The 19232-nt window shown below is 40.0% G+C and overlaps 1 protein-coding gene across 2 annotated transcripts; it reads left to right on the top strand.

The window, feature by feature from the left end:
• The first annotated feature begins 987 nt into the window (after positions 1-987).
• On the top strand, positions 988-11156 carry LOC127641031 (megakaryocyte-associated tyrosine-protein kinase-like). Of its 2 annotated transcripts, XM_052123775.1 has the most exons (13): positions 988-1037; positions 2995-3060; positions 3148-3261; positions 3347-3462; positions 3708-3927; positions 5571-5664; positions 5756-5821; positions 6057-6156; positions 6238-6322; positions 6459-6532; positions 7249-7444; positions 8198-8284; positions 9507-11156. In XM_052123775.1, exons 2-13 carry the CDS (start codon positions 3022-3024, stop codon positions 9684-9686), a joined length of 1371 nt encoding a protein of 456 aa, XP_051979735.1. In that variant the 5' UTR covers positions 988-1037; positions 2995-3021; the 3' UTR covers positions 9687-11156. The 2 variants fall into 2 exon arrangements, with proteins under 2 accessions (XP_051979735.1, XP_051979736.1); XM_052123776.1 differs by lacking the exon at positions 988-1037 and having other exon boundaries at positions 2916-3060.
• The last annotated feature ends 8076 nt before the right edge of the window (positions 11157-19232 follow it).

The following is a 19232-nucleotide window of genomic DNA, read 5'->3' as shown; positions in this document are numbered from 1 at the left end:
TTAATTTTCAAATTGGTCCCAGACTTTTGGATTTTATTTTATATGATTATATAACACTTTATAATAATAATAATAATATGTATGATGTGAATGCAAAGAAATAAGTTCGTCTATTGTGTATCTTAAAGAAAATAACGGTTTTAAAATGAAAATTATGAATAAGCTGTTTAAAGCAACACAGATTCAGGAAGTATATTCTGATGTGTTTTTGTGTTTTTTAACAACGTTACACTGGATTTGTACAAGTTAAAGTTAAAAGATCAGATTTATAATTCATCATACAGCGCACAAAAATCGATTCTCATAACTTCACGAGTGCTGCAGTCGTTACTTGATTTGCTTTGCCGTGTAGCGAATAATCATTTGTCATTTTAACGTTTCGACAGGGTAAAGAAACGCCTGGACTTCCAGATCAACGCATACAAAACGTGCTTCTGTGGTTCTTCACTCGTGCTTGCGGTAAAGTTCAAACGAGCCATTTAAAGTGCTTGAAATGTGAAATAAGGAGGTGTATTTCCAGTTCTTCATATTGCAATATAATCTAATGTAATACCTCTCTATTCGTACACTTTTATAAGAGGAAACTCTTAAGAGAGATGCACATTCTGGTGCGGTTTGCTAGAAAGATCGATATTAATATATTTCATTATTAGTAGTATATTGATTATCTGTCGCTTGAATTACGTTCTGCACCTTTTCAATGTATAATGCAAAAATGGACTGCATTTGAAAAATATTCCTGCTGTGTGTTTGTTATCGTTTGTAGGAATGTGAATATACGTGTGACTTTGATTTGAAGATCTGTATAGTGCTGCTTCACTAAATAAATAGATAAAACTATCAGAATGACGTTGTTTTTGCTGTTATAAACCTCAGTGGTCATACACAGTCTTGTGGTGGAAAAAATGTCAAGCACGATGTTTTAGAGGAAGTGAGCCTGTGTCTTTAATAAGCCACTGATAATAACAGCTCTCATTGTGTAAGAACATCAACAATAACTCAACAAATCCTTCCTCCATTCACACAACGTCTTGGCTGTAAGTAACGACTCTCTTAAACATCTGAAGGATATTGTTTGATCTTTAAACATGCTGTTAACATTGAACTCTATCAAGAGCTAAAATAACCTTTGACTCGGGTAATATTGTGTAGAAGAATTATAACAATGAACAATACTAATTAAGCATTAATTAATCAATGTTAATTTCAACATATAGTAAAACCATTTTAACATCAAAAGTATCCGTTAATAGTTAATGCACCATGAACTAACAAAGAACAGTTATTAAGAAAAGTTCATTATTTATGTAAAGAAATATATGATTCATTGTTTGTTCTTTGTAGCTGATGCATTAATGTGAAGTGTTAATGAATTTCTATGTATTTCATCTTATTTAGGGCTAAAAACGATGCATATTAAAGATGCATATTTTTATTGATTGAACTCACTTTTATTGTCAGTACGCCATTACACAAGTGAAATGAAGCTTATGTGTGTACTTCAGACATTGCAATTAGCAGTTACTAACACTGTATATAATCTAATCGACATTTATTATAAATATTCTTTATGTTAGACTTATATTTATTAATATATTATAATTCAATTTAAAAAAGTGTAATTTTGTGTGTGTGTATATGTATATTGATGAGACAAAACATTATGACCACCTGCCTAATATGCTGTTGGTCCTCCTTGTGCCGCCAAAATGGCACCGGTCTGCTGAGACATGTACTCTACAGTACAAGACCCCCTGAAGGTGTCCTGTGGTATCTGGCACAAAAACAAAATTTTTCCCATGTGCTTAAAAGGTTTTGCAATGTCCTGTATAACTATACATCAAATGAGCCAAAATATTATGACCACACCATTATGGCCTAATATGCTCTTGGTCGTTCACATGCCACCAAAACAGCGCCGACCCATCGAGACATTGACTCTACTAGACCCTGAAGGTGTCCTGTGGTATCTGGCACCAAAACATTAGCAGCAGATTCTTCAAGTCCTGTAAGTTGCGAGGTGGAGCCGCTGTGGATCGGACTTGTTGGTCCAGCACATCCCAGAGATGCTCAATCGGATTGAGATCTGGGGAATTTGGAGGCCAGGGCAAGACCTTGAACTCTTCATCATGTTCCTCCAACCATTCCTGAACAATGTGTGCAGTGTAAAAGGGCACATTATCCTGCTGAAAGAGGCCATTGCCATGAAGGGGTGTACCTGGTCTGCAACTATGTTTAGGTAGGTGGCACTTGTCAAACTAACATCCACATGAATGGCCGGATTTCCCAGAAGAGCATCACACAACCTCCACCAGCTCGTTGTCTTCCCACAGTACATCCTGGTGCCATCGGTTTCCCAGAGAAACAGCACACACGTGTACGGCCCTCCACACGATGTCCCGACAGTCACGTACTCATTGTAGGCACTTTCGAAGGTGGACAGGGGTCATCGTGGGCACTCTGACTGGTCTGCGGCTACGCAGCTCCATACGCAGCAGGGTGTGATGCACTGTGTGTTGTGACACATTCCTCCAGTAACCATCATTAACATTTTCAGTAGCTTGTGCCACAGTAGACCTTCTGTCGGTTCGGACCAGACGGGATATCCTTCGTTGCCCTCACGCATCGATGAGCCTTGGGCGACAACATCGTGGTCCTCGGACCACTGTCGGTAGGTACTCACCCCTGCTGACCGGGAGCACCCCACAAGCCTCGCCGAATCAGAGTTGCTCTGATCCAGTCGTCTGGCCCTCGTCAAAGTCGCTCAGGTCTTTACTCCTCCTGCCCATTTCTCCTGCATTGAAGACGTTGAGTACAAGAACTGATTATTCGCCTACCATCTGATCCATGTGACCTTGTTAGGAGATTATCAATGTTATTTGTTTAACCTGAGTGGTCATAAACTTCTGGCTCATCAGTATGCAAGTGTGCATTTTATATAGCTCATTATACATTTACAGTTCAATGCATGTTGACCGCTATCATCCGAAATAGGTTTTTGTAGGTGCTTCCGAGGCGCTGATGTTTAGTGCCGTTTTAATACTTCAAGACATGGCCATGGTAAGAGAGAGACCTCCTGCTAAATTTACTTGGACATTGAAAACGAAATAGGTTCTCAGATCTGCTACTTATTGTACTTATTTTTAGAAAACTTGGACGTCGGGTACACAGTGTGTTGCCAAAAAGGAGTATTGCAAACCTAAATTCGGTGAAATACCATATCAGAAAGCAGATGTCCTAACAATCGTGGGGCCAGGAATGGTAAAATAAAAAACATCTGACTACATCTTAGCAATTATCCTATTTAAAGTCACCAGTCCTTGAGTAACCAATGTGTGTTTTTCAGAGGAAAGGAGAGTACAGAGTGAGACATAACAAAACCGGAGAAGAAGGATTGGTCTTGGGTTCGAACCTCAGAGAGAGGGAGGCCCTCCGTATAGACACGAAACTCAGTTTAATGCCGTAAGTTTGGTAATGTTCATAATATCTAGGTGTTATGAAGCAATGTGAAAAGGCACAATCTAATATATTTGTTGTTACTCAACTGAAGTGACAGGAAGTGGTTAGTATGTGCCAGTTTGGCCAGTGCTGTTATGAAAACAGAAGTTATTTATGGTCTGCATTGACCATTAAATTCATTAGCAGTATATCTATGGGGTAGGTTAAACCTCGCTAACCTCAAACAATCTTCTCTTGTCAACCTTTAGCTGGTTTCATGGAAAGATCTCAGGACAACAGGCGGTCAGTAAACTCAGGCCCATGGAAGACGGTCTATTCCTAGTTCGAGAGTCCATTCGGCACCCTGGTGATTTCGTACTCTGCGTTTGCTTCAAACAGCAAGTCTATCACTACCGAGTCATCTTCCAAAACAGCAAACTGACCATTGACAACAAAGAGTTCTTCTACAACCTCATCGACATGATAGAGGTACTTGTCAAACGATGGTTGCAATGTAAGGCAAGCTCTGACGTAGGTCTAAATTTAGCATCTCTTTGTTTATCGCTGTTTTCCAGTGACACATCTGCGTTACTAGTGTCCTGTGGTTTTAAGGGGAAGTAACATATCTACTCATTCTTTTTTTGGTCTAATATTTCGAAGGCTTCCTAAAAAAAGAGCTTGAAGGCATGGTTGTCACTAAGAGTTTTCTTGGTGTAAGAGGTTTTCTGCAACCTTGGAGAGGTGATTTTACAATTGTTTTAATTGCTTGAAGTTGGATCGAACTCAGTTGAACTCAAGTTCGGTTTCCTGCCCCTGCCTGTCTGTTTTTTGTTTGTTTGTTACTTTCAAACCGCAGGTAGGTATAGCTGCAGGCCGGATATCTTCAAAAGAGTGTGGGGTTACTCCAGAAGGTGGCGGGGTTACTTTAAATGGGGATTACGCCAACTCCACTTCCACGCACGGTAAGTAAAAGGGTTAGGTTAGGGGCTCCCTTTATCTTTCCTGGTGGGTTGGAGCTTCCCTTTTGGAGCACTGACTGCTGCTATATCCTTCTCCCAAACCAGAGTACGATTGCGTCATTTACATTTATGCATTTGGCAGATGCTTTTATCCAAAGTGACTTACAGTGCACTTATTACAGGGACAATCCCCCCGGAGCAACCTGGAGTTAAGTGCCTTGCTCAAGGACACAATGGTGGTGGCTGTGGGGATCGAACCAGCAACCTTCTGATTACCAGTTATGTGCTTTAGCCGATTACACCACCACGACTCCATTCTTTAAAGAAGTATTCCAGGTTCATAACAAGTTAAGCTCAATCGACCGCATTTGTGGCATAATATTGATTACCACGAAAATTTATTTTGACAAGTTCCTCTTTTTCTTTAAAAAAAAAAAAAAAAAAGCAGAAATCTGGGTTCCAGTGAGACACTTACAATGGTCAATGGGGCCAGTCCGTCAACTTTAAAATACTATTTCAAAAGTATAGACACAAGACGTAAACAATATGTGTGCCAACATGATTTTAAATCAATTACTAACCGCATCTGTGTGAAGTTATAACCACTTTTAGAACTTCGTTGCCATGACGATGTAATGTCAACAAACCCTAAAATTACGAGAAGGATATAGATGCAGGCAGAGCTCCTAAAGGGGGGACGGGAGCTCCAAACCGCCATTAAAGATATAGGGAGCCCCTTACTTGACAATTTAAGTAAGGTATAGGGCTCCCTATATTTTTAATGGCAGTTTGGAGCTTGCCCTATACCTTATTCAAAGTGTCAAGTATGGGGCTCCCTATATCTTTAATGGCGGTTTGGAGTTCCCGCCCCCCCCTTTTGGAGCTCCAAACCGCCATTAAAGATATAGGGAGCCCCATACTTAACCCTTTCTCTAACCTTAAACGTTAGTGGAAGCGATGCCCCCTTTTGGAGTTGGCGCAACCCCCGTTTGGAGTAACCATCCTCTTTTGGAGATTACACCCCCATTTGAAGGTCTCTGGCCTGCAGCTATTCCTACTAGAACATCTGACGTCAGACCGAACTCTGACATCAGACTCTGAATGAAACGTTCTAGTGTGAAAGCCTCTTCAAAAGCCAAACACACGTTATGTCTAAATGTCTAGTTGTTTTAGTTTTACAGCAGAAATAAAAGTGCCATCGCTACGATTCTGCAAAAACCCAAAAAGAAAGAGGGCGCAAAATCTGCCGAGACAGAACTATTAAAATGTAAGTGTTTCCCAAAAGAGGTCATCAAAGAATTGTATTTTTGTCGTGCACCATTGAAAATAAGTCTTTTTTTGCTTTCTTGTTTTTATAGCCGGTTGGTTACTGGATCTCTCAAAGTTGACTTTAGGAGAGGCCATTGGAGAGGGGGAGTTTGGTGGTATGCTTTCTTTTCCTCTGAATATACAACATGCAATACACGGGGTGTAGTTCTACCCGAGCACTACCAGGTGTTTTAACAAGATATGGACGACTGTTTTCAGAATGGACGACTGATATATTGCCTTCTGTGCTTTTTAAAAGAATAGTATGTGTGGAAAAAGTGACATTATGCAACGATGATCCTGTCAAGCATCGGTCAGTTTGATGACATTGATGTGGTTTTGATGTTTCAGCTGTATTTGAGGGCGAGTATGCAGGCCGGAGGGTCGCCATTAAAAACATTAAATGTGATGTAACTGCTCAGGCCTTCCTCGAAGAGACATCGGTTATGACGTGAGCATCTGTCTGTCTATCTATCTGTCTGTCCGTCTGTTATATCTGTGGTCTTATAATCTTTCTTTTGCTCTTTTCCAGAAATCTCCATCATAAAAATCTTGTACCGTTATTAGGTGTGATTCTTCACAATGGACTTTACATCATAACAGAACTCATGACAAAGGTAAGCCACGTTGAATGATGGCACTCATTTGTCAAACATGATACGTAAATTCGATGGACTTTGAATCTTTGAGACAAATCTGCGTATCGAGTCATTGAAGCTTTGTATACTTTGTATGTGCCTTCATATGTCGCAGGGGAATCTGGTGAATTTTCTTCGCTCACGTGGACGTTTTGCTGTCAGTTCGACTCAGCTGTTGCGCTTTGCATTGTAAGACTTTATGGATGTACATGTATTATGTATTTGTTTTGAAAGTGGATGTTCATATACTGTATTTAATCCTCCATAACTTCAATTACTATTAGAGGCAGAACGATATATATCGGTTTTACCGATTAATCGGTGCCGATAGTTGCTTTTTGGAGCCATCCGTTATTTGCACAAATCTATGCTGATAGTTGAAGATAGTTGTTTTTATTTTATTTAACTTAAACTTAAATACAGAGAAGAGTAATGGAGGCAAGTCTCTGTCATTTCAAAATAAGAGGGCTCGTTTACTGTTAAATGTACCATGTTATGCACCAAATCAAATTTATTTCTGGTTATTATTGGGATTTTGGTAGAACAATAAACTTGATCTGGGATTTTATTCATTTTGGACTCTTGTAGATTATATGTCTGTGTCCATCATGATAAGGAAAGGCCTTTTTTTATAACATTTAATAAATTGATTTTTAAAAACTATCGCCCGATTAGTCTGTTATCAGTATTGGCGAAATCCACTATCGGCGACCTTTAATTACTACGCAATCAATACTAATGTTTTGTGCATTGTAATGCATGTAGTGGTTGGTGTAGGTACACCATTTTGACCCTATTCCTCAAGTATTTTGCAGTTTAAGACTTTAAAAAAAATGTAAATAAAATAAAGTGCAGTTAGCAGAAAGTTCATGTATTTTCACGTTTGTTTTTTGGTGGCTTTATAGAGATGTTTGTGAAGGTATGGAACACCTGGAATCAAAGAAGCTTCTCCACAGAGATCTTGCCGGACGAAATATTCTTGTTTCTGAGGATGTTGTTGCCAAAGTCAGTGATTTCGGTCTGGCGAAGATCAGCTCCAAGGCAACAGACAACTCCAAGTTACCCGTCAAGTGGACGGCACCTGAAGCTTTAAAGAACAAGGTGAGATGCTACCCACTAATATATACTAACAATCCAAAGTTTGGACACACCTAATCTTATTTTTTATTTAAAAAAATTAAGAATAAAGGTTGAATTACCACACCTGGAGTCACGAGTTTGAATAAGCCAGGTCTCCTAAGCAACCAAATTGGCCCGGTTGCTAGGGAGGGTAGAGTCACATGGGGTAACCTCCTTGTGGTCGCTATAATGTGGTTCTCGCTCTCGGTGGGGCGTGTGGCGAGTTGTGCGTGGATGCCGCAGAGAATAGCGTGAAGCCTCCACACGCGCTACGTCTCCATGGTAACACACTCAACAAGCCACACGATAAGATGCGCAGATTGACGGTCTCAGACGCGGTGGCAACTGAGATTCGTCCTCCGCCACCCGGATTGAGGCAAGTCACTACGCCACCACGAGGACTTAGAGCGCAGTGGGAATTAGGCGTTACAAATTGGGGAGAAATCCCAATAAAATAAATGAATAGTTAAGTCATGGAAACTATGTAATAACACAGATGGGAATATGGCGATTATTTGGTGTCAAAATGTGAAATAAATGATGAAAACTCTTTAATATGAGCTTGTTTGCTTGAATTGCCAGAAACTTGTTCACAGCTTGTCCTTCACTATCCGCTCAATTTATATTTTTTAATAAAAACTAGTTTCAAGCAAAGGTTTGTAAGATCACGAGAAACTCTTAGATTGGTAGTGTATTTGTAATGTGTATGCATTAAATGTGTTCTCTTAACCACAGAAATTCTCCACTCATTCAGACGTCTGGAGTTATGGAGTTCTTCTGTGGGAAATCTTTTCATATGGCAGGCAGCCGTACCCCAAGATGGTGAGCAACTTTCCGAAAGTAATTATAGTTACCTGTATGTCATTTTACTGTAAAATTACATGCATTGTGAAGTACAATTTAAATTATTTTTCTGTTGAAGTTATTGGTTTGTTTTGGCCAGTTTATACTGCAGAACTAATAGTTTAAATGCAACAATAAAATATTTGTATTTTAAAAAAAAAATGTATCTATTAAATAATGTATATTTTTTTATGCTACAAGTGTTTTGAACGCAAGAACATAACGCATGTTTGTGGTGTTGTCTGCTGAAGTGTTTTCTTCACTGTATGAACTGTGTGTTGCTCACACAGCTGAAGTTTCACTTACTGCCCCCTGGAGTAAACAGGTGGTACTACAAGCATTTCTCAGGAATCTTCCTTATTATGGTCCGGGGGCAATTGTTTTAACAGGTTATTTTTAATTAAATTAATCGGACAGAATGAACGCGGTAAATCGACAGCCCTAATTAATATCAATATTAAAACATGTCTAATATTGCTTCGTATTTGCCAGTTTGTACTGTAGAACTGATTTTTAGTTTTTTAACCAAAATAAATAATTGAAATACATTTTTTAAATCTATTAAATAAAGTGTATTTTTTTTACTATATTTTGATTGTTAATAAAGCATGTTGTGTTGTATTAAGCATCTATTCTACGTATGTTTTGTCTTTAAGTCCGGGCCCAGTTGCAAGAAACCCTTTTAGTTAAAGGTGCAGTTAAAGTTTGTTTTCATGGAAAGGTATGCAAAAACATTTCCTACTCCCTGAAAGATATTAATGAGATATCTCACAGCCTCTGTGAAAGCTCTAGACTCTGTAAACAGCAAAAAAATATGTGTCTGTGGTCTCTGAATCTTTCTGCCTGTCAATCATTTTGCACGTTCTCAAAATATTGTAGTTGCAGCGAATTATTGAGGCTTAATGCCATTTTTATGCCATGTTGTTCATAACAGTGGCCAGCTGAGGGCGCTGTTTTGCTGCTGTTGTTTGCTCTGTGTCGGTCTCAAAGCTCAATTGGTACCTTTGGAATGGGGGGTTTGGAAAAAGAGGGCGTGGCTAATCCAACGGCTCATTGAGCGGAAATTCTAGAATGGCTAAAATCGCTTACAGCACCTTTAAGGGGTTTCTTTGCAACTGGGCCCTGATCTCACAATGAGAATATTTTTATTTCCAAACATAACAGATTCTTGATCTTTTGTCGTTCTTGTTCATTCGTTTAGTCGGTGAGTGAAGTGAGGGAGCGTGTGGATCAGGGTTACCGTATGGAGCCGCCCGATGAATGTCCACCTGACATCTACATCATCATGATATCCTGCTGGAACACAGAACCCAAGAAGAGACCGTCATTCCACAAACTCCGAGACAGACTCGAGAAAGAGCTCGCGAAAAGTGACCCATGATGTACAGTGCTTTGTGTAAATGATTGCGGTTTAAGTTCATGAGGTTTACCTTTTTAAGATGGCAAAGTTCATATTGAATTGCACGTCTTCGCATGTGTATAATGTAGTTTTATTTCGTTTCAATCGCACTGTAAATGTACATTTATTTACTTTATTTAATTGTTGAAAAAAGGTCAATAGACTGTTTCGCAATATATGTCCAGGTCACATTTTACCACAAAATAATAATAATAAAATAACAGTATTTTTCATGGATAATTAAAAGGTTAATTCACCCACAAATGAAAATTCTGTCATTAAATTGACCTTAGTTGTAATGAAAATTATGACAATGCAAAAAAATTATTATACAATTGATGGACCTAAAATTGGCTTAATTAAGCAAAAAAAAATATTTTTTTTGCTTTATTCACTGTGATTTTGGGGTGATATGTGACCCGGACATGTTCTTGACAGAGTAAATTATACATAATGAAATCACGGAAACGGATGATTGGAAATAATGGGATATATATTGAATATCGCTTATAACGCTAATGTTTTACATGCAATTTCAAATATATTTATTGTTTGTTTTGTGCTGTAATTTTCCTGCAACTCAAAGCTTAACTCGGAAAGTCTTGAATGTTATTGCTGATATGATTCCCATTGCTGACGCACAGCGGTTCCGCAGCCGTACTGGTGGAAAGCGGCTATTATTTCATCCATTTCCATCCATCCATTCACTATAGCATCCACTTACTGGAGTATCTTATTTGATCTGGTTTACATTAAAATTTCTACATTTTACCATTCATTTGCATTATGCATCATACATTTATAAAACCTTAGTACAGTAAAAACCTACACTTATATAAGTTGAAACATGAAGAAAATATGAGAATGTGACTTATATTGGAGGCAGATTGTCGCCATCTGGTGAACAAAATATAAATAACATGAGTTGAACATCATGTCATGACAAGAATAGCCAGTAGATGGCAGCAGTGTTCAAGACTGTAGTCTGATGACTTGTAACATAATTTTATTTTTATGCATTTGGATATATATATATATTTAGACATTATCAAACTATTATTTGTGAAAGTTTCGCATTTTAACATTTGATTGAAATCGAAATAAACTGCAAAATTGTGAAAATTCAATTTGAGAATAAAACAGATGAATCACAGTAAACTTGCCATTTCAAACTTTCTATAGTAAACATTTATTTTGCAAACATTTTCAAGTCAATAAGATAAACGGCAATAATGTACAACAATAAATGCATAAAAAAGAACAAACAGTAAACGATAAAAAACAGTAAGAACAGAAAACAATGATGCTTTCTGCCTCATGGCTGTTTTAGTCTCACCCATCTCTCTCTCTCTCTCTCTCTCTCTCTCTCTCTCTTTGTGTTTGTTATTGTCTCAGCCCCTCATTTCTGAGTGTGTCTTTAGCATTGTGGCTGATGTATTGGTTTTATTTAACAAATAAAAAAAAAGCTCTATGTTATAGTCTCACCAGTTCATTTGTGTGCAAGTGGGTATGTATTGGGGCTTTTCCACTACACGGTACGATGCAAATAGGCTCTGCACGTTTTTTGGGGGTTTTCCACTGTGGATAGTACCTGGTACCTGATACTTGTTTTAGTACCACCTTGTCGAGGTTCCAAGCAAGCCGAGCCGACACTAAATGTGACGTCAAAACCCTGCAGATCACTGATTGGTTGCGGAGAATCGTCACTACCGGCGTCACTGGATTTCCGACACGCGTCATTAACCCGCTAGTTTTAAAGTTAGCAACAGCGATAACAGTATAATTTGTTCACGCGGCTTTCGAATTGTAAAAAGTAATGGCTGTGCACAAAACCACGCCATGGTCCATAAACGAGGTGCAGATGGTCCACTCATTAGCGATAAAGTCTCTCAGGAAGTGTCTCAGCTGTTGGCCGCACACGGCTACCACCGGACCTACCAACAGTGTAGGGAAAAGTTAAAAACACTTAAAAGTGACTACAGAACCATCAAGGAAAAGTGGAAGTGGTTCGACCAAATGGACGCTATCTAAACCAGCGAGCAATGGGAGGGAGAGTGCCCTGGACTGGCGTTGATCCATGATGGAGGATGGTACGTTTTGTTACTCTGATTGAAAGCTTCCCTTTATTTAGTTGACCAGCTACTGGAAAGCTTCTAAAACAACCAGCCCAATTTAACTGTTACACTTGTGTAAAATCACCATGCAACAACTGCTTTATGCAGCACAATGAGCTAGCAGCTAACAGCTAGCGCTCGTGTTATTGTTTTGGTCAGTTTGTGTCGTGTTCAAGATGATGTCACGGCAGTAGAGGCGGTGCAACTATGACGATCAGCCTATAATCCCGCCCACGTTGAGTCTGCACTAAACTGCAGTGGAAATGCAAGCTCAGAAAAGTAAAGCGAATAGAGTTGAACCGTGGACGTTATAGTCTTACCCTTTAACTTATCTGTGTGTTTTTTTCTGCATTGTGGCTGATATATATTGATTGTATTTGATGGGAACAACGATTGCTCTGTTATGGTCTTATCCATTCATTTTCAATGGTTGGTCAAATTTGATCTCGAAGACAAAAGGTGTCGCTATATTTTCCAACCACTAAGACTGATCGAATCATGCCCAGATATTTATTTATTTATTTGTTGTATGTTCAGAAGGCAAGTAGAGCAACATTCACTTGTCTTGTACTGCTCAGATAAAGGAAACCATTTTTATTCTATCAGCAAAAGTGATTATGGTCAAAAATGACCGAAGACCATAGGAGATTTAATCAAGGCCTTATTTTGACTGTTGTCACAGTGCAGACGAAATAGAGGATGTCATTAGTTTTATGGCTCAGTAAACCAGGTATTTATCTTTTACCCAAGAGACTGTCCACAGATTGAATCTGGCTTTCCTTTTTTATTGCCACAGTCTTCTGTGGATTTACTGTTTAAGCCTCAAATAGGATGATGCGCAATTCTTGAAGAAATAATGAAAAATTCCGAAATATCCGATGACGTGAAAGTCTTCTAACCTGTGCCGGGGTTCAGATGTTGAGGTTTATTGGTGTAAACAAGCAGAATGTGATTTTTCTTTCCTATTTGTAATTTTCTGGTAGTGAGTCAGTGACACAAGGCAATGTAATGAAATAGTATTTACGATGGAAACTAGAGGTAAAGGTTTGTAAAATGGCATGAGAAATCTCAGATTTGACCCAGTCAGACATTAAAAATACTGATGGCCAGAAATGATGCTATTTCTTTTAGACAGGGTTGCCAAAGTACCATTTATTAGAAGTAGTAGTACCTGCTAAGACAAAGATCACCATTACTATTGCTCAGTAGCGGTTCTAGCTAGTTTGGCGCCCTGGGCGAAACCTCTTCTACACACCCCCAAAGTTGCCTTATGCCGCCCCCCTGCAAGATGCCGCCATGGGTGACTGCCCATGTCACCCATGCCTAAATCCACCACTGCTATTGCTCATTCGTTGGGTTAGTAAATCGAACACTCAACCGTAAGTGTAAACGTTCAATGTGTAACTCGTCTCGCACCGTTTGTTCTACAGACATGAATGACACCTCAAATCATTTGTCCTGTGTGTGCTTTTACTTATCTGACTAATGAACCTTGAGGATGATAAATTGGGCAAAAAATATAGATAAATAATTAAATGCATTAAACTGAAGAAGGTCATTTCTACTAGACTACTGAGACAAAAGAGGCTAGCAACAACATAACAATGTGCTAAAAACAACACAAAACTTTTCAACGTCCTGACGAAGTGTTTTGCCCCTTCAAGCACCACTCACATTTTCTTAAAGGGGTCTTGAAATGGTAAATGTCTGCACTTATATAGCGCCTTTTTTACCTTAGTGGTTAACACTGTGTCCAATTCACCTACTCACACACCAATGATGGCAGTGCTGCCATGTAAGGTGCTAGCCTGCCACTGGGAACAACTTGGGGTGTCTTGCACAAGGACACTTCGGCATGTGGAGTCATGTGGGCTGGGAATCGAACCACCAACCCTGCGATTAGTGGCCGACCCGCTCAACCACCTGAGCCACAGCCGCCCATATTGTCTCTCCGGTCTCAGCCTCATTCACTCATTCACCCACACACAGCAATGGCGGCAGAGCTGCATGTAAGGTGCTAGCCTGCCATTGGGAGCAACTTGGGGTTCAGTGTCTTGCCCAAGGACACTTTGGCATGTGGAGTCATGTGGGCCGGGAATCGAACCCTGCGATTAGTGGCCGACCCTCTATAAAGACATATTATAAATTTCAGAATTCAAAACCTTCTCCCTAGTCTAAAAAGAGCATTTATAGTTGCCACCCTGTTGAAACGTCTGGCCATCGGGAGAACCGGGCCGGCTGCGAAATGGGACGACTGGGCCAAGATAAGATGGAAGGAGCCGCTGAACGGGAACGATATGCAGAACGGGCCACAAATCGATGCCACTACCCACCATGCTCAACAACTTTTGGTCCAGTTTCTATGTAAAATCCCAAGCTGATTTCTCTTCCCAGTACCACCCCTGATGATAATATATTACTAAATTGTGACTGTACGTGAATAACATTATCATTTGACCCAGGGCTGGACTGGGATGATGAATCAGTCGCTGTCCGTTTCTGCACATCGCAGCACCGTTTTGTTATCGGTTATGCATAACGCTGCAGCTCATTTTAGCTTATCGCAGCCCATTTGTCCCATTTCGTGGCCGGCCCACTCAGTTCTCCAGATGGCCAGTCTGCCCCTGATTGGCCCAAAGTGCGTCGGCCACTGGGAAAATGCCCGATATGCCAGATTACCAGTCCAGCCCTGATTTGACCTCAGTGAAGATAAAAAATATTTAAAAAAAATAAAAATAAACACTACATGACCACTTTAAGTAAATGTACAAATTATAGTCTTGTTTATGAGTCAGGTGGTCCAACCAATTGTTTATAGTTGTTTTGAATTGGTCAGCTTAATTGTTAACCCTTATTCTGGTAAAACAGCACAAGTTTCAGTATAAGTGGATTCATTTTGAGGTTTCAGGGTGAGTAGGACAATCAATTGCAGAGGGACATTGTTTCCCTCTGCTGGCTGCCTTTGGTTTTACTGCAAAATTGCATTTAAAGGAACAGTTCACTCAAAAATGCTCATTTTCCCATTCATGTAAAAACTTCCAACCTTCAAAAAGGACACATAAAAGTAAACCCATGTCTTCTGATTAGATTTTGGGTGAGAATATAAAAAAAACGTAACTCCTTTTTCACTACAAGTCTTGTCGAGATCATGATATGAAGTTCGATTACACTTCTTCGTGCTTGACACGTTACATGTTGGTCTGTTTTCACCAAAAAGTGATCATATCACTTCAGAAGATATGGATTTAACCACTCGAGTTGTATGAAATACTGTAATGACACATCTAGGAAGATATCAACATTTGTGTTGTGCAGAAGAAAGTATTTTTTTCCCTCCCATTTGTATATGTGCTCTATATGCAGCTATAATCTCTCTTGCAGTCATGGAAAGATTTTCCCTGTGATGTCACAGTGGGTGGAGCCTTGAGGCCCTTTTAGATTCAGGGGGGCGGAGCAGACCTGTGTGAATGACAAGTGAGGCATCTAATTAGCCGATTAAAGCGCAAAGTACGTCACCGTCTGCAGAGAAATATCTTTGACGACGTTAAGATCAGATTAAGTGTTGATGAGGAAAGTTAAACCTTGTTCTATCTTGACTATTGAAGCGATTATGGAAAGCAGGAACTGTGATTTTGAAGAGGGAATCAGGGCCAAAAACACACTGTCACTCACACTCTGAAATCAACGACATCTAAAGACCTTCTCTTCTGTCTAATAAGTGCAATTTTGAAAACACTAGATTTGCCTGTGTAAAGACGCCACCACAATACTAAAGTAGCACATTTTAACCACATTGCTTTACAGTTGCTAGGGTTTTCTTAGTGGTTGCTAGGGTGTTCTGGTTGAATGTTAGGGCGTTGCATTTGCTGTGGTATTCTGAGTGCTTCTAGTACTTTGCAATGTGGCTGCCACGGCATTGCAAGGGTTTTTGGATGGTTGTTGTTTACTGGTCCAAGTCAAAAGAGCCCACCCTTAGTTCTTAGTAATTTTTTTTAATTGTCCGTTAAAATAAAGCTGGAATGGAACCGGTGTATTGATAAAAGCTATTTTAACTTGATGCTGCATCTTTAAAAAAAATGGCCTGGGTATCTCGGCGAGTATTGACGCTGACTACCACCCCTGGAGTGGCGAGTTCGAATCCACGGCATGCTGAATGACTCCAGCCAGGTCTCCTAAGCAACCAAATTGACCCTGTTGCTAAGGAGAGTAGAGTCACATGAGGTAACCTCCTCGTGGTAGCGATTAACGGTTCTCGCTCTCAATGGGGCTTGTGTGTGGATCGTGGAGAGTAGCATGAGCCTCCACATGCTGTGAGTCTCCGCAGTGTCATGCACAACAAGTCACGTGATAAGATGTGCGGATTGACGGTCTCAGAAGCGGAGGCAACTGAGACCACCCGGATTGAAGTGAGTAACCGCACCACCACGAGGACCTAATAAGTAGTGGGAAGTGGGCATTCCTAATAAATTTAAAACACACAGCTACGACTCAGGGGGCTGCTCAAATTTCTGCCATGCCAGGGGGCGCAACTCGCATATTGTCCATTAAATTGGACCCAAATCATTATCAGAGGACATCGATTATTTACTCTAAACCTTGTTAGCTTTTGTGTATAGTCTGCCACCTGAAATGCAGGATGTGCCCTGTGTTTGATACCTGTGCTGTGTCCTAGCACTTCTCGTCCGGTGTGCGACCACCTTAAGAAGCACAATTGTCTTTCGCTTGGATCTTGGATGATTTGTTTTCACTGAGCTCGTCACAATGTGTTCTGAGATTGCCTTCACCATAAATAAATTTGATACATGCAACACTGCCTTAAAGTTTGTCCAAAACAAGGTATCTCAACAAGCTACATACAGCAATTGGCAGCGCACAAGGTTCTGGAACAGGCCCTGGTGTTAGGGCTAGGGTGCAGCTCTTCACAAGTCAAATTTCATGAAATATTGTACAGTATAACGAACAACGGTGACATTGTGTCTCGTTTCAACCTCTCCTCTCTTCCCCCCCCAGTGAGCTGACACAGCTCCTCTGCGTTAGCTGCTTTGTGTCTAATAGGATCAGAGGGCTTTACATTGTCATCTGATAAACCTAATCCTCTTGATAGCTGTACTGCAGCTTCTGAGCCAATTTGTACTCAATTAGCATAACGAGGTAGCAAGTGAGGATCTTCAGGAAATGCATCAACATGATCGAATAATTGCAATGTCTCTTCCCCAATCCCATGTAGCATCAAACCAAGATCTCGAGCCATTCTCCAAACAAGGAGCTTCCTAAGGAGACTCTATGAACAGGCCAATAAAAGCTGACTGGTTTTGCTTGAGGATCTAGATTGTACATTGGACACCAAGCAACCCAACAAGGTTCCAAAATAGTTTATCGCCCAAAAAGGAATTTCGATGGTTTCATGCTCTCACCAGTACTTCGCCGCACAAAAGAGATTGTGGTTGGCACAAACCACGTTGATCCTTGCTGCAAGTGAACCTGTACTTGAAATAGTTTGTGTTGTATTTAAATGTGTATGTAATTTTGTTGCATAGTTTTCAAGGATTAGCGCACATCACACAATTTGTCTCTGTCTACTGTCTCAGATACTTTAAATTGATGGATAGACGCCTTGGACTTCTATGTCCAATGAGACACTACCACTGCCCCGTGAGTCAACAAAGACTTGTCTACGCCAAGCTTTCCAGGTATCTCTGGTCTTCTTCGAAAGCTCAGAGCAGTAAATTGTCTTTTCAGGATCCACTCTTCCTCATGAGACTTAGACATCTATCTGGCAACACGTATATACAAACACATGGTTGAAGTCAGTCTCCAGAAGCTTTGTCTTGAGTGGCTTGGGCCAATTCAGGTCACAGAAGTAGATGCACTGGCTGGTACATTTGGCATGACGGCAAAGCTGTGTTTTCGTAGACTTCAATATGATCTCATAGGTGGCGAGATTGCATAATTTTGATGAGATCACTGGCCAACCGACTACTGATTCTGTTTAATTACAGTCATAAGTTTGCAGACTCCAAATTCTGTAGAAACAACACAAATTTCAATCAAAATGGCTCTTGCATGCTCCTTTTAAAATCTTTGGCTAATTTAGTGGTTTCAGCGAGAATTACTCTCAGCTTTCTTTAACACACATTTAAGTCTCCAACAAGAACTTATTTCACCAAGTTTATATTCTATAAATAATTTTCTACGTAATCCATTTTCATTCGTACTGGTCATATTGGTGACATTCTGATCACTTCAACAGCTACCGATATACCCAAATGTGACAGGGTGGAGGGCGGGGCCGGGATGGTGGTGCGCAAGAGAGAGATTGTTTATGGGGGCTCACCGTTGTGTGTTGATGTTTGTGTCTTTTGTTTAAAGTCTTATTAAATCGTTCGACCAGTCCTTCGGTTTGTGTTCTCTCTCTCTCTCTCGTACCACCATCCGCAGTCAGCCTTTATCCCTCTCGGAGGCTTAATTAGCCTGATAAGGGACCGGGTGTGCAGAATCACGCCCCGCCCTCCGCCCTGTCACACAATATTTAGTGGAGTAGTGCATTCCTATATGAAAATGTCATATGAAAACTGGAGGCCAATTACAATGCCCAAAACAGATAGCAAAATGTAAGGCCATCATCGTCATTTTGATGTCTTCTCGCCATTCTACTCGGCATGAGACTCATTAAAACTGACCCCAAACAAATAAAGGAGCTTCTTTAACGTATTTTTTGATTACTCTGAGGTCTCTATAGAGGTGTTGTTGATGTCTGTGACTGTTTCCTACATGATCCATCAAGGATTTGGACCTAATGAGTCCAACGCACCAAGATGAGATGGCAATGGCTTGTGTTTATAAATCAGAGAAGCTTTTTCTGGATCACCAAAACTTCTCTGAACTTCTAGAATGCTCACTATTAGAACCAATTCTGGACTAGATCTAAAAAGTCGTAAAATACATGTTCTACCGTTCAGTGTTGTAATCTGACTGGTGGAAAGGAATAAGAGAATGTTTACAGGGATTCATTTAAAAATGAGCGAGTTAATCCTGTCTGGTGTCATTTCTCATAATAAGCGCTGATCAGCTGATCAGAGTTTGCCTGGTTTAACTTTTTAATGGGCTGTTAAACGAGTCCGCGCTCATGCAGTTTGCTTTAATTACTCAGCTAATCGTTCAGCATGTCATAGTATTGAGTGTTTACTACAATACATGCCACGTGTGCAGTTAATTTACCCAATAAATACAATTTAGTACTATGTGTTGACACAAGAGGTTGCTTTTAGAAATTCATATTAATAACTGAAATCTATCTATTAAAAGTGTCTAAATTGGACTTTACAAATGTACTCTACAATTCAAAGGTTTAACCAGAATAATTTTTGTAATCAAAACTGTGCAATAACACAAATGGGAATTATGTACTTACCAA

Source organism: Xyrauchen texanus, chromosome 50 (assembly GCF_025860055.1).
Source record: "Xyrauchen texanus isolate HMW12.3.18 chromosome 50, RBS_HiC_50CHRs, whole genome shotgun sequence".
NCBI classification, from domain to species: domain Eukaryota; kingdom Metazoa; phylum Chordata; class Actinopteri; order Cypriniformes; family Catostomidae; genus Xyrauchen; species Xyrauchen texanus.
The sequence above is the reverse complement of the archived record's forward strand: the minus strand, read 5'-3'. Positions and strand labels throughout refer to the sequence as shown.

Coding starts and splice junctions, on each gene's coding strand:
- LOC127641031 (XM_052123775.1), top strand. CDS start 3,022: ATGTTTAGTGCCGTTTTAATACTTCAAGACATGGCCATG. Junction 3,463..3,707: donor ACGAAACTCAGTTTAATGCC/GTAAGTTTGGTA, acceptor GTCAACCTTTAG/CTGGTTTCATGGAAAGATCT. Junction 3,928..5,570: donor ACCTCATCGACATGATAGAG/GTACTTGTCAAA, acceptor TAGTTGTTTTAG/TTTTACAGCAGAAATAAAAG.